This window comes from Protopterus annectens, chromosome 1.part1 (genome assembly GCF_019279795.1).
Source record: "Protopterus annectens isolate FY-2018-M chromosome 1.part1, PAN1.0, whole genome shotgun sequence".
Taxonomy (NCBI): Eukaryota; Metazoa; Chordata; order Ceratodontiformes; family Protopteridae; genus Protopterus; species Protopterus annectens.
In genome coordinates, this window is record NC_056726.1 from 468,115,856 (window position 1) to 468,132,514 (window position 16,659).

The 16,659-nt window shown below is 37.7% G+C and overlaps 1 protein-coding gene across 1 annotated transcript in view; it reads left to right on the forward strand.

The window, feature by feature from the left end:
* Positions 1-16,659, forward strand: part of ABCB10 (ATP binding cassette subfamily B member 10) — a 690,016-nt gene that overhangs the window by 149,844 nt on the left and 523,513 nt on the right. Inside the window, exon 3 of the mRNA XM_044076125.1 lies at positions 753-887. Coding sequence (XP_043932060.1) covers positions 753-887 — 135 coding nt within the window. The remainder of the gene's footprint in view (positions 1-752; positions 888-16,659) is intronic.

A 16,659-nucleotide genomic window follows, 5' to 3' on the forward strand; every position in this document is an offset into this window, starting at 1 on the left:
CTTGTACTGTTCTTGCCTGTTTTTAGATTCTTAGCTGTTTAGCACTACTGTGTTGGCCTGTGCTATGAATCTGTCCCTCAGTTTACAATAGAAGTGTAACTATCATTTGTCCTCAGACTAGCAAATGTCAGATAAACATCATAAACATAAATATACAGTGTTTGCTGACTTGGGCAGGAAAGAAATATGTACTTTATAGTTATATTTTTATTGTGACGTAAGATTTTATTTTCATTAAAATTCGGGATGAAGATATACCATTGTCTTTGACGGTAGGAGCACATTCCAAGTTCTTTTTTTGTCACTAAAACATCCAGAAAACTGCATGTGTGTATTGCCAGAATTTTTAAAGCTGCAATCATTCACATAATGGAAAAAAATAAGCAAAAACAATCTAGTTTTTGGGGTACAGTACTGAAAGATTTAGTACTGCCTGAAGCTGCGAAGACAAGGGAGTAGTTGAAATAGTGGGCTGCAAAGAGGTAACCCCTTATTCCTTTCCCACTATGAGAACAGAATGCATTTGAATCAGATGGAGTTAATGGTGTAGTCTTACTAAGGCCTTGAAGCTGGAAAACAGCCTTGTGTGTACTGCCTTTAAGCAGTGTGTTACCATCTTAAAATTACATATTTCCACCACAAAATGTGGTTAACAATACATAATGCCACCTTTAATACAACAGCTGCAGTGGGAGTTTGTTGTAGTGTCAAAGATTTCATCATTGTGTCTTTTTGTGCTTTCTTTTCAACAGTTTTGTGTGTCACCTAAACTTGCTGCATTTGTTCTGGCCATTGTTCCACCTCTTGCTGTCTTGGCAGTAATATATGGGAGATACTTGAGGAAGCTTACCAGAATGACACAGGATTCTTTAGCCGAGGCAACACAGGTAATTTAGTTATACTTTCCTTTTTAATTTGATGGTTGTGCAGTTTACTGATCAGGAGGCTTGTACAGTAGTGGAGAAATTGGACATTTAGCAATGAATTTTGTGAAGGGAGGTATTGTTATCAAAGATGAAAGAAAAACACAGGTGTTTTGTCTACCGTCTAGTGTCATGGTAGATAACATAATCCTACTGATTAAGCAGCCGTAACATTTGAATAATGTCATTCTGAGCATAATCTAGCTCTGTTTAGACTAACTTTGGGAGGTGAGGGTGAGTTTTCTTATATGGTAGCACCTTATAGATGCCGTGGATGCCTATTTACTTTCTTCTGCCTTTAGGTCATTTGGTCACTTCAGTTACTGAATTTCACTTGCCCACAAAAGCTGGATAGTCACATTCTGACTTGCAGCATACTGGAGCAGTGACGCAGTACGTAGTCTGTTATGTATTTGTTTTTATAAGGATCTGACTAAAAAGGTCCCAAATTAGGGACACATTTTAAATGTTGGTACCATTGTTTTAGAAATTCTCAAAATGATTTCCATTTTTAGGAGAAGTGAAGCAAAACTTTGAGAAACATCAGGAGTGCCTCTACAAAATGGAGATAGCTGAAGGGTCTGCTGTTATGCATTTATTTTTGTAAGGATTTAAATAATAATAATTCCAGTTTAGGGAATTTAATTTTTCAGCTTTGTTGCTGCATGGTTGGTTCTCTCTCTACCTAAAACCCTTTTACTTGTTTTCTGCAGTACACATCATTTTACTTTGCTGGTATTTGTTCATATTTTCTGCGGTTGTGTTTTAGTGTAAGTACCTCTACACCTATACATTTATAAAGTTGATCTGTTCCCTCTTCACAGGACTGTCTTGATTTATAACAGTTGTATCCTGCAGAAGAACAGTGGAAATGTTAAATGTAATGATATTTTGAGACAAAAAGTATTTTTCCACCTTTTCTCTAAATATTTGCAGAAGACTGTAAAATTGAGTCTGAAATAAGAAAATATGCTGTGGAACATTAGAAACTACTATAAACTTAACAATGACTGTGTTGTGGTAGCATTGAAAAGTAAGTATTTTGCTTTGGTTGATGCTGTAGCTTGTTTAGCACATAATGAGGTGACTGGAAGTAGGAGCAAACCAAATGAAACCCTTAATGCTGTGTGAAAAGATATAAAAGAAATTAAAAAAAAACTGCGTGGTTAAGCACGTTTATCCAGTGGTACAATTTCATGGACTTCATCAGAACACTAACTTCTGCACTTGAGAGGATTTAAATTACAACACGTCACCAAACAGCTATCTTTTTTTTTTTTTTTTTAATAAACAAGAAACATTTTTATTAAATTATGTGACATAGGCAATCTTAAATTTATATAAATGAAAATAAACCAGAACACAATCTCAGTTGTAGACATTATACATTACAAACCATGCCGACACAACTGTAGCTACAAACATTATATATCACTTACATCCAGTCATTGTCAGTCGACCATTACATAGCTCATTCAGTTACTGCCATCTTTTAAACCTCGTTCCTGTTCTGCATGTATTGATCCACACTTCCCATTTTTCCTATGTAATTTGCTCCTACCCTTTTCTGAAGATCCCAATTCCAGTTTTATCTGTGTTACTGTCTTCTCTACTTCTAGTAAAAGTTGATTTAGACTTTGATTTCCATTTTCTAGTAATTGCTTTTTTGGCAGCCAACATAATTAGACTCAGCAAGGCATTACTATGTCTAGGCAGTACTGATTCTGTATCCTAGCTCAAAAAAAATCATTTCCTTAGTTACACCAATTTGCACACCCAGCATCTCCAACAGAGCAGTTTACAGGGAATCTTTAAAGTCTGCCAACTCATTACACTCCCAGAAAATAATGTTACCTCTTTCTTCCCCATCACACCTCCAACATTTGCTGTCTACTTGAGGAAAAATATTTGGAGTCTACTTGGGGTTATATAAATGCCTATTTAAACACATCCAGTCAAAGATCCTAAATTTTCTAGAATTTGTTGCATATTTGGGAGACATACATATATCCCCTCATTGTTTCTTTGTGAATTGCTTATCAGATTTCTCTTCCTAATCCTTTCTGACCTCCTCTGATCGATTCTTATAGTTATCATGCAATATTTTATACTCTCTACTAATCATTCCTTTCTTAACGGCAACTTAAAAACTCTATCAGTGCTGGTCTTTTATTTAGGACCCCCCATTTCTTTCCCTTTGCTTATTCTCTGATATCATTCCTTGATGGGGAAGGTAATCTGTAACTTTCAGTCCAAATTAGTTCTGGCATCTTCCCATTTTATTACCTTTCCCTGTCTAGTTATTTGTTCCCAATACCTTCATTCCTTTACCATTTTCTCCAGTAAACTCCGGCCCCCTCTTGTCTATTGTCTATATCCCTAATTGTAGTCATTCCTATCAACAGAATCTCCTTTCTCCATTCCTATGTTGGCTTAGCTCTTGGTCTACTTTCTGATAGTTTATGAATATAATATTGTGTATTATTTATTCTCCTGAAAGGTCTATATCCAAAATTCTACTCTCTCCTTGTTTCTTGAGCTTCCCCCTTGTTTCATCAGCATCCCTTGCTACTTTGAATTATAGTTTTCTGCTTGTGCTTTGTGTAGGAGCCTTAATTGTGTTGCTGTGAAATAACCCTTCAAATCAGGTAATCCCAATCCACCCTGTTCTTTTGGAAGAATAAACTTATCCCACTTGACTCTTACCATCTTCCATTCCCAGATAAAATCCTTTAGTTCTTTATTAATTGCTATTGACAACTTCTCCTGTGTTTGATAAAAATATACTTGACCTGTGTATAAGATTAAAGGGACTAAAAACATTTTAACTGCTTGTATCTTATTATCGATTTATATGTAATAAAACTTCAATTTTTTCAGCTTTTGTATTATCTTTTGTTTAGTCTCTTCCTACATATCTTTAGCTGCCACACCGGAATCATTTTTAATCCATAGTCATAAATGCTTCATTTATGTCCCCATAAGTATGGATATTGCTGAACCAATTCATATGTCGGTACGTAGTTTACTGCTATTCCCTTTATTTTAGCTTCATTAATTTTGTAGCCTGAAAAGATCTGAAACTGTCTCAGTATGTTCCACAACACTGTAATGTCTCTCTCTGGTTTTGTCAGGTATAAAATAATGTTATCTGCAAACAGAGCCAGCTTTTCTTGACTATCATACCAATTATATCCTTGAATTTCCGAGTCCCATATTTTCTTTGCCAGTGGTTCTAAATATAATGCAAATAACAAAAGGGAAGAGAGGACACCCCTGTCTGGTTCCTCTGCTCAAGCAGAGATTATCAGAGAGGACCCCACCCACTTTAATTTTCACCTTATAATTTTGTCAGGGGAATGCAGATGTTTCTATTGCTCTACTCATAAAGTCCCAGCTTACTCTGTCAGATGCTTTTTCTGCAACAAGACCCACCAACAACAGTGGTATTTTCTTTCTTCTTCCCTGTGGATCTTCGGTGCTCTGTTAGTGTTGTCAAATGTTTGCCTCCCCTCCACAAAAACACATTGATCCATATCTATTAATTCTGGCATCACTTTAGCCATTCTTTTAGCCATTGTAGACATACGCTTTATAATCATGGTTTAGTACTGAAATGAGCCTGTATGAAACTGGATTTGATGGATTGTTACCCTCTTTAGGTATTACAGCTACCACCTTTTTCTAGCAAGATGTTGGTACTCCTCCTCCTCCTCTTAAAATGCTGTTAAAACCTTCCAGATCTTTATCAGTTTTTTCCCTCCTAGCTTCCAGACTTCCACAGGAATACCATCTATTCCTGGGGACTTTCCTGTACATTAGGTATACATCACCATTTTTATCTCCTCTCCTCCTATCCTAACTGTTAGTAATTGAGCCTCTTCTACCACTAACCTTGGCATATTTAATTCTTTCATAAACATTTCCATTTGTACTTTTTCTTGATTTCTGTATTTCTCTGCTGTATATACAGACTTTCATAGAATTTCTGAAGTAATTCTAATACTTCTACAGGATCCCTTGTTATTTTATTTTCATTGTTATAGGATCCCTAAGCTTGGTGGCAGCCCATTCTAGTTTCTTTTGCCTGAGTCGTTATGCTAAACATTTTTGTGCTTTAGAGTTTTCAAAAAGCAGTTGCTTATTAGCAATATTTCTAAACTCATGCATATTGAGGTAATCCTTTATTTTATATTGACTGCAGTTGCTAATCCTCTTTTGTGAGACTCCCCCCCCCCCCCCCCCATTTTGCAGTACTTTAACATTTCAGTCACTCTAAATAATTCTTGTTACTTCTTAACCATATCTCCCTTTTTTATTTCCACACTATTTTTAAACTCAAATTCAGTTTTATCCCACTCCCTAGCTGTATTTTCAGAAAAAATTCTATCTTTTCTAATAGATCCTGAATAATTTCCACTAGATGTGATGATGATGTGAAGTATTGCTATCTGTGCCAGGGAGAATAGGGGAGGCATATGTAACATATGCCAGAATAGCAGGATGGAGTTTTGTAAATAATTCTGTGTCATATGACTGTCACACTGACTTGTATGCAGGCTTGTGTTAAAAAAATCTCAACAGTCTTGTTATAACTGATCAAATGTATACGTTTAAACAAAGAATTCTGTAAGGGAAGAGTATAGAGTTTTTGAAATTGTTCTATACCTTTCAGATACTGCAACAGATCTTAGTAAAGCTCTGAGTGTGTATTGTACCAGAGGCAGGTGATCAAATGTGATGTAATTCTATAACCAGCACGGAGAGGATGGAACTTGCACAGCAGTTTGTTTTGTTTTGTTTTCTTTGGAGCCTGATAGAATGATCTATGACATCTTCCATGCCAAATATTTTCATAAATTTCTTTAAAAATCTACACTCCTTTGTTATATTTTCCTTTCTGGGCCCCCTGAGACATCTTCACTGTTTCAAATCAAATTCTAGTCCCCAGCTATAAGTAATATTCCTTGCTGAAAACAGATTATTTCTCCCCAAATTTTCTTAAGCTCCATTATAGCAGTTTTCAGTGGAATATAAATACATGCCAATGTAATCCTCCTTTTCCCTTGCCAGTAGCCTCTTAGTACTACAAATCTACCATTATTTTTTTTTAATCTTTTCTATTACTATTGGAGCTCTTCTTGCAGTTAATATAAGTACTCCTGTCTTCCTTTGCCCCAGGTATTTTGCTAAGTAATCATCATGAAAACCTTTCTTTATAAAATTCACATGTTCATAGCTGTTTACTAGGCTAACGACCACAAGGGCTTTTTTAAGCCTTGCCATGCATCTCAAATTCTGATACCTTTGATAAATGTAAGCATGGGCCTGGGAGATGAAACATTTACAAGTTACTTGTGTCCATTAGAGACATAGGTGTCAAACCAGGGATGAATTTCCAGTTTCCCCATCCAGTTATCCAAGTTTCACTTGAACTGAGTAGGGAGGAACTCTGCTTCACATGGATGTGGAAGCCTGTTCCATGGACTGGGTAGTCTCTGGGATACATACATACATACCTATGTTCAGTTTTTTTACGTGTGTGTCTTCTGTAGCATAGCTATTTGCACTCTACATTTTTTAGGAAATAATAATATTCTTGAGGGATTATTATTCCCACCTTTTATGTGTAACAGCTTTTTTGTTAAATGTCTAGTTCCAGCTATTGTCTTACATCCATGCACTGTTTAACAGGTTAATCTTTCATGTAATTGATCTGATGTTATCTAGTCACCATTCCTCATGTTAGGGTCTTGGATCTGATATCGGATCTGAGTTGGCAGACACAGACAAACAGCTTAGCTCAAGCTCCTCCCCTCCCATAATGCTCTGCTGCCCTCTAATCCCTCAGATCTTGTTTGCCACTTCAGTAAGACAGACACAGATTTCTCAGCTCCTCGTTGGTCGTGATTGTTGTTGGGTTATTTTCTTTATTTTCTGTCATTCGTGATAGTTATCCTGCCCTTTATATCCGCTTCTGGCTTGGTTATATAGTCTTTCCATTGGCGCCCTTTTCACGGGTTTGCTGGTGTTATAATGTACTGTGCTTGGCCTGGGTAGAGTAGTTTAATCTTAAGTGTCTAAATAGTGAGTGTTTCAGACTTTTTGTGTGTTTTCCAAACTTTGCCTAGTTTTTGGATGTTGCGTAAGGTTTTCCGTAGGTTTGGTGATGTCAGTTAATCCCTTGGGGTTTAAGAGATGCTCCTTGTGTGGTCAGAAAATGCCTATTTCCAACTCACCCAAGGAGTTTTTGTATTGTCTCGGCAGCGACCACCTTGAGGGTAGAGTGCGGTATTTGTGCCGGCTTAAACCCTGGAGCTCTGGTCGACCGCCGGAATAAGTTAAAGGTTTAGTTAAGGGAGGCTCAAAGTCAAAAAGGCAGCCAGTACCCAGAGTGAATGTTTCCAATATTCATTTATTCTGACCCAAACAACATGTCTAGCCTGGGCAAGCATTACAAATGATCAGTGGGTTCTAGCAATTATATCCAGGGGCCATTGCATTCCCTTTTTGGAAGTTTCCCCCGAGATCCAGAACCCTTCCAGATGTGCCACCCAGTCAGGAAGAGTTGGCCTGACAGAAAGTTGTGAACCTTCTTCAGAAAAGAGCCAGCCACCAGGTCCTCAAAGGGCAGAGAGGATCCGGAACTTATTCCCACTTCATTTTAGTTCCAAAGAGAGCAGGGGACCTACGTCCTATTCTGGACCTTAGTCACATGAACCTGTTCGTACAGAAGTCAAAGTTTCGGATGGTCACTGTGCAGTCAATCGTGCCCCTTTTGCACAGCAATGACTGGATGTGTTCAGTGGACCTCCAGGATGCGTACTACCATATATGGCTCGACAGTCCAGGAGGTTTCTCCGCTTTCACTTGAGAGCCGTTCATTTTCAGTTCAGGGCCCTGCCCTTTGGCCTCACCTCACTCCCCCGGGTATTCACCAAATGCATGGCAGTGGTGGCAGCACATCTCCAGCTGCAGGGAATCCAGGCTTTTCCCTATTTGGATGATTGGCTCTTGACGGCCCCTACAAAGCATTAACTATTGGACAACATTCATACCTTACTCTCCCTGTTCCATCAGTTGGGAATTGCAGTGAACATGCCAAATCCTCTCTGATTCCAACCCAATGTCTGGAGTTAATAGGCACTCTGTTGGATACCACCACGCAGATCACAGCCCTCCCTGTTCACCGTGTGTTTCTTATTCATGCTCAGGTTCTGCTGGAGCAGACATGTTCTCTGGCATCACACATTCTCAGGGTTCTGGGGTCCATGACAGCTGCCATTTACTCAGTACCACATGAGAGTTCTTCAGTGGACCTTTGCAGTTCAGTGGTCAGCATTGCTGCATCCCGTCATTCGCCATTTGCCTCAGCCCAGTGTGTCAAAACAATCTTTCGTGGTGGATTCACTCACCGGACCTCCTAGCAGGGCAGGTCGTTCGCTCCACCAATTCCCACAGCTATTGTCACCTCAGACATTTCCCTACTAGGGTGGGGGATATATTTCCAGGGACAGATGGTCCAAGGGACGTGGTCGCCGTCAGAGACCAAACTGCACATCAGTGTTCTGGAGATGGGGGGGCAGTCCTTTTGTCATTGCAAGCCTTTCAGGACTGCCTCCCTCAGGGAACAATTGCAGATGTTCATCGTGTTACACTGCTGCAGTCATTACACTAGGGTTATCCTGCCGTCAGGCGGCAGGATAACCCTAGTGTAATGACTGCAGCAGTGTGAACACTCGAACATCTACATTTATGGCAGGTACAAAACTGTAGCAAGTAAGGGGACACACGTTCTTATCTGCTTTGTTGCTAAGTCATGAGGGTCTTGGAATGGGCGATGTCCATGGGGTGCTTTCTCATTGCAACACACACTCCTGGAGCATCCAACATGTTGCCGGACAAATTGAGCAGGGATATATTGACCCCTCACATGTGTTCCCTGAATCCAGTGGTGGCTCAACAGATCTTCCGTCGGTGGGGATTTCCGAGTTGCGATCTGTTTGCATCTCCCCTCAACCACAAATGCAGCAACTTCTTTGCATTGATCCCCCCAGAGGGGGGAGTCCCCCAGGGACGTGCTCACCCACGATTGGTGTCCAGGTCTCCTGTATGCCTTTCCTCCTTTGCCTTTAACTCCCAGAGTACTTCAGAAAGCCAGATGCCTCAAGAGGCAATTGATCCTCATTGCCCCCTTCTGTCCTCAGCAGGTGTGGTTCCCCCTTCTACAGTCTCACTTGAGACATCCCCCTGTGTGCTTGATCCAATTCCAGATCTTTTGTCTCATCCGTCTCTGCTTCCGCTCCCGAACCTTCAGACTCTCCATTTGAAAAAGTGGTATGTCCACTTCGTGATTTTGGCTAAGTCCAGGCTAGCCTCACCCATAACTGATATTATCCTTGCTTCCCAGAGGTCTTCCACTAGGAAGGTTTATAGAAGTAAATGGAAGTGGTTTTCAGTTTGGGCAAAGAATAAGAATCTGAACTCCTTTTCAGCTTCCATTCCTGAGATCCTTCTCTTTTTGACTTCTCTTTTTAAGGAAGAGGCCAGTTTCTCCACGTTCAAGGTTCAATTGGCAGCAATTTCAAATTTTCATCTTTGTGATGATTTTACCTTTACTTCCCGCCTCTGCAAGGCCTATTTAAAAGGTGTTTTTCCTCTTATGACCTCCTGTGAAGCATCCATCTCCTCCGTGGGATTTGACTTTGGTGCTGCAGGCATTAATGAAACCACCCTTTGGACTGGCAGCATCTTGTGATATCAAATTTCTTTCTTGGAAGACTGCCTTTTTGGTGGCAGTAACTTCGGCGAAGAGAGTTTTGGAGCTGCAAGCTCTTAAGCCGCCCTACTTAGTTTTCCATAAAGACAGAGTGTCTCTGAAACCAGATCCATCCTTTATGCCTAAAGTGGCCTCAACAAGTAATCTTAATCAATATATTCATCTTCCAGTATTTTTTCCTAACTATATACCAATAAAGGGGAATATGTACTGCACACTTTAGACGTTCATCATCAACTTTGTTTTGATCTATTTAGAACTAAGGAGTTTAGACGTTCAGACCAATTGTTTGTAGCCTTTTCTATGAATAGAAAGGGCAGAGGAATTTTGAAAGATACTGTATCCTGCTTGATTTAGCAATGCATTTCCTTCATTTACTCTTCAGAAGGTGTTCCTTTATCTGCATCAGTAAGGGCTCATTCCACCGGAGTGGTGTCTACCTCAACTGTGTTTGCAAATCGTCAGTATTTAGATGATATTTGTGCAGCAGCAACGTGATCATCTCCTCACACATTAATTTCCCACTATAAGTTGGATTTGGTTTCTAGAGGAAGGGCTTCCTTTGGCTCCACAGTTCTTCAGCATGTCCTTCTTTGTGGCCTCCCAGGATTTAGGTAGCTGGGGACTCTGACCCTAACATGAGAAATGGTGACCAGATAACATCAGATTTATAATAAAAATAAACAAAAACACACCCAGTGGAGTAAATGCCTCTTCACAAACGATTATAATATAAGTTACAAGTCCAGCAAATAATATGAAGAGGCAACCACCAAACGCCAAATAATCCAGTCTTGAAAATAAACCAATCTTAGAAGTAAACAGTCAGTCTTTTTATTTCATGCACAAAGGTGAGCGCTTTCACAAACCGCTTCTTCAGACCATAAAATTTTGTAACTGCTAAGATGTCTCGTTATATACACATCACATGCTTAAAACAATTATTCAATTAACATTTAAAAATATATATCTAAATATATAGCCACTTAATATTGATATATATGTGAAATTATTCCCTTTTACAACATCTAACATTGTACTATGTATTATAAATTTAGAATTTACCCTATGTAAAAACATAGCTAATAAAGTGCTTCATAATGCATCTACTAATGATATCTCATTCAAATAGCACTCAATAATTAAAATATATATAAGCATATAAAAACGCCAGGATATGTATTGAAATAAAAATATGAATATAAATATCCTATAATTAAGGTACTATTAATATACTATGAATGCATAATTAAACCTAGAAATAACATTAAATATATAGTAGGTAAAAAATATAGATAAATGGTCTATATACACAAAGGCATATAGAAAGTTACTGAAACGCATATAAATAACGATATAGAAACCTGCTATATGCAAAGTTCATACCATAAACTATGAATACAACATTATATCTGTTACTATTACTACAAGATAAACACCTTGCTCCCAAGTGACCATAGCAGTTGGTAAAGTTGGTTTATTCTCCCACCTGTTTGGTACGCCAGATTAATTATACATTTTTCAGAGTTCCTATGCTGTAGGTGACTTTCCCAGTGTAATTGATCTTGTCTGTTGACTGATTTAGTGTAGGAGGGAAAAAAATTAAGCATTGTTTGCCGACTATCGAATTGTGTTAATAGTTGTAATTCTTATCTGAAACTGTAATCTGTCCTGATGAGACTAACCCCTCTTTCATGCCTAAAGTGGCCATGAATCAGAAAGTTGGTCCACTTTTTTTCTTTTTCTCTAAGGCTACAGAATTTGGGAGAAATGGACTCTGCATTCCTTTTTGCACAGACAGGTGAGATATTACTTCTACAGAACCAAGGTGTTCAGGAAGTGTGATCAGCTTATGCTGAAGGGAAAGAGATCACACTTCCAAAATGATTGTCACTGCATTTCCTTTGTGTTCAGTGTCTGACTTCTCCTAGGCTAGATTAGGACCCACTGCTGCCACCTCAACCTATTATACAGGTAGCTGCTTCAAGGGTGGTCTCTTTAATATGTGCACACTTTCCAAGCACTACAGCCTAGGGTCTCTCTTGTCCAAATATTCTTCCTTCTCCCCATCGGATATGGTACTTTGTGAATCTTGCCAAATATGAAAAATGTAGCACTGAGTGAGAGGAACCTTGATGAGTGGATGGGTAACAAAGTTCACATCGGGGATCACACCAACAGCACTACTAGATAGAGGCCAAGGGTACTAGCTGCTAGTACAAGGGTCTAGGGAACTACTAAAGGGGCGGTGAATACTAATTTGTCTTTTGGAATCTACAGTTTTAGTATTTGGGACTTTAGCATAACGTTCCTTCTTTACTTGTGACCGCACAATGTGGCTGAGCTAATATATGCCTTCGGGCAGATAGCCCAGTACCAACCTATGAACCTATAATGAACTACATTTAATAATAAATGTGAACATATAAAACTGAAAAATATGTACACAGACATAAATATTAAAATGTGTATTATAATAAGGCATACTATAGTATGGCAACTAGCTCGTAATCAAGTATCTAGATGTCAGAATAGGCTTAAGTGAGGCCCTCTCATTAAGGCCTCTACCTTTATCAGCCCTCATTCTCATTATCCAATTTATTTCCCTTTTCTCTGTGTTATTCCTTATGTTGTTTTCTCTCATTATAGGTGAAGCTGTATCTATGACATTGAAACGAAAAACGTGTTCATGGCCATGGGCTAATGTGTGTTTAGCTAAAGCATTGTTAACATAACCAACCCTTATGGAATATAGGTGTTCTCTCATTCTAGTACGGAAAGCCCTATAGGTTTTACCGACATAGAATGAGAGACATACCTGACACACAGTTAAGTAAACCACATGAATAGTGCTACAATCAGCAGACACACGGAATTTAAAATACTGACCTGTATCTGGGTATGTAAAACTATCACCTGCACTAATATAAGGACAAAAATTACATTTTCCACAGGGTTTAGTCCCTATATGGTTCACATTACAGTACTTAGATGAATAGCAAAGTAATCTTTTAAGGCTGGGTTTATTTTTATATTGAAACCTTGGTCTATCCCCAACAATATTTCTTAAATCCATATCAGTAGTTAAAATACACCAGTGATAATTAATAACTTCCATTATATTCTGATTATCTGCAGTATAAAACATAGGTATCTTCAAATATGAAGTTCTACTATTTTGCTGGTACTGAATATGTGTATAGGCAGAAAAATATGGTGCTGCTGTATTTTCTCTCAATTGGTTTATACTTTGTAAACCATTCTCTATCGCTGAAGATTTATAGCCACATTTAAAAAGTCTTTCTTTAAAGACATTAATTTAATTTATTGTTGATAGCCATCCTCTGTTGCATTAAGGAGTGAAATCCTCATACCTTGCCCTTTGATAATGTTGCTAAAAATATGTTGAGGATGCATACTGCATCGATGAAGGAATGTATTTCTGTAGCATTTTTTCCTATAAACACCTGTATTGACATAGGTGTTCATCACTCTCTCTACATACACATCCAAAAAATCTATTTTAGTAGTAAAAAAGTTAGATGTAAACTTGAGATATGTGGTCATACTATTCATTAGTGTAATGCTCTTTTCCAATTTATCAGCACTACCATCCCAAAGGAAAAAAACATCACTGACAAAACGGCAATAAAAAGAAACTTATTCCTTGTAGTAGACATTGGAAAACAGTTCTTCCTCTTCCCACAAAGCCAAAAACATATTGGTGTAGCTATTGGCACAAGAAGTGCCCATAGCTACGCCATCACGTTGGATATATATATATGCCCATCAAAGATAAAGACATTATTCTCGAGTATAATCTCGAGGAACATACAAATAAGATCTACTTTTTGGTCTGTATATGCACTATGTTTTGTAAGATATTTCTTTATAGAAGCTATACCTATACCATTTGGGATGATGGTAAAAAGGGACTGTACATAGAGTGTCAGAAATAACATATTTGCTTTCATCTCAGTTTTACCAATGAAATCATATAAATCAGATAAGAATTGCCTGGTGACTTTAAGTATAGAATTATTCTTATCTAATATAGGTCTAAGCTGATTTTCCACATACAGGGAGAAAGGTTCGGTGCACCATCCCCTACCAGAGACAATAGGTCTCATGGGGGGGGGGGGGGTTGCCGTCCTTATGAATCTTTGGTATTCCTTGAATAATAGGAATCATTGGATACTCTACTTCCAAAAATTTTGCTAGTTCACTAGTTATAATGTGGCTGTCTACAATTATTGTTTTACAAATAGTGTATTTAATATTCTCTACCCTCTCTTTATTGATAATACTGTAATATGTGTCATTATTGAGCATATCCAACTCCAACATTGCCCTATAGTAGCTTGTTTTGTCCATAACTACTAGGGGTCCACCTTTATCTGCAGGTCTAAAAACTAGTGCATCATCATGTTGTAATCTTGTTAAAGCCTTCCTCTCATTAAAACTAAGATTATATCTATTTTTCTTACACTTTTGATCTAATTGACCCTCATTGTACAAGTTATATACATCCTCTTCTACCAGACTATAAAATGCTTCAACTAAGGGATGGTTATGCGGTATATACTCGCTAGGTTTTTTGAAAAGATAGTTACAATTAGTTTCACTGTGCCCAAACTGATATTTCAACATAACATTTCTAATAAACATTTTGAGATCAGTTAGTACATCTGTAAGCCTATTACAGTCAGTAGGAATAAAATTCAAACCCTTATTTAATACATTCATTTCATCAATATCTAATTTCCTATATGAAATGTTCCAAACTAAGCAGTTTCGTCTGATTCCACATCTTTTTGAGAGTTTGGTTTGATTCCCTCTCTATTGAGAGCTTCCGCTTCTGTCATCCCCAACTTACAGAGCGGTCTCTTCTGGCCCCCTTCTCTGCTTCTATGGGAAGGGGGAATTGTCGAAAATCCATGTAATTATTTTGTCCATTACTATTATTGATTCTTTGTGTAACCACTGCTGTTACACCATTTTTCACTCTCACAACGGGCTGATTAAAGTCATTATCACAAGTAGGGCTAGGCAATTCCATCTCATAGGCTCATAGGTTCATACTAGGCTATCTGCCCTAGGGCATTTACAAGCCTAGCCAGAGTGTGTTTGGCTTTCACCACCCATTTTAAAATGAATTTTGCTATGCCCTTTTTCGAGGTTAGTATACTGTGCATCTGCACTGGAAGGGACTGTGGCATTGTCACGGTTTGTGAGTTAGTAATTACAGAAACTGTAGATGTACTAGGGTTCGATTTATTACTTGCAGGAAGGTCAGAGCCATTATCATTTCAATTATTGCCTGGGTCAAGCCTATTGCTATTGTTCACATTACTGCCTTCAGACCCATTACTGTTCAAAGATGCCGAGAATGTGACTTCTTTCTCGGCATTGACTGAAGTTTGTCTATAGGCTTGACCCAGCCTCGGCCAGGTGAAAACATGACCTTGTCGGAAATCCTGAATGTCTCTATCTAATTTGTTACATTTTTGCTGTAATGAGCGCCTCTCATATATTAGAATGCCATTCAATACATTAGATAGCGCATTATCAACGATAGCCATAGGAAAACGAGAGTATAGAACTTGTTGTTGATCCATTATGGATTTAATCAAACTTTCTGCTATTGGTTTAAAAAATTCTATCAACAGTTTAATATAATTCATGCTTACCTCTATGTTTAGTTTTTGCCACTTGGTGAGTAGTTCCAGATATTGTTCTCCATAAGTGGGCATCTTCAAAGCTCGTAGCCCTCTCGATATTATGCCTCTATTGAGGCATACTTCAAAATGTTGTCACTGTGTAGATAGGCATTTGAGTTTAAGGGAATCCACTTTTAGTTTCTCGACAGCTGCTCGTAACTGCTCTAAAACTTCTAAACTTGCAGACGCTGTAGTTTCACTGTTACCGGCTTCATAAAGTAACAGGGGATTAGTGTCGCTCCTCATGCACATCATAAACTTAGTTGTTAGGCATTCACCTCTGCTATACATGGTAGTAGATCTAGTTTCTATTATATTTGCATTACACCCTTGTAAGTTAGGGTTAATCAAGCCAGTTCCATTTTCATCTTCCCTCACAGACCCAACTGGTCTGTAGTCCAATTCGATATTGTCGTTACTTTCTGCCATGTCTCCGTGGGATGTGTATAATATAAAAGTAAAAATGATAAACAAAAACACACCCACTGGAGTAAATGTCTCTTCATAAACGATTATAATATAAGTAACAAGTCCAGCAAATAATATGAAGAGGCAACCACCAAACGCCAAATAAATCCAGTCTTGAAAATAAACCAATCTTAGAAGTAAACAGTCAGTCTTTTTATTTCGTGCACAAAGGTGAGCACTTTCACAAACTGCTTCTTCAGACCATAACATTTTCTAACTGCTAAGATGTCTCGTTATATACACATTACATGCTTAAAACAATTATTCAATTAACATTTAAAAATATATATCTAAATATATAGCCACTTAATATTGATATATGTGAATTTATTCCCTTTTACAACATCTAACATTGTACTATGTATTATAAATTTAGCATTTTCCCTATGTAAAAACATAGCTAATAAAGTGCTTCATAATGCATCTACTCATGATATCTCATTCAAATAGCACTCAATAATTAAAATATATACAAGCATATAAAAAACGCCAGGATATGTATTAAAATAAAAATAAAAATATGAATATAAATATCCTATAATTAAGGTACTATTAATATACTATGAATGCATAATTAAACCTAGAAATAACATTAAATATATAGTAGTAGATTCTGAGATCTAGGTGCTTGATTACAAGCTAGTTGCCATACTATAGTATGCCTTATTATAATACACATTTTAATATTTGTCTGTGTACATATTTTTCAGTTTTATATGTTCATATTTATTATTAAATGTAGTTTATTATAGTAATAGTAACAGATATA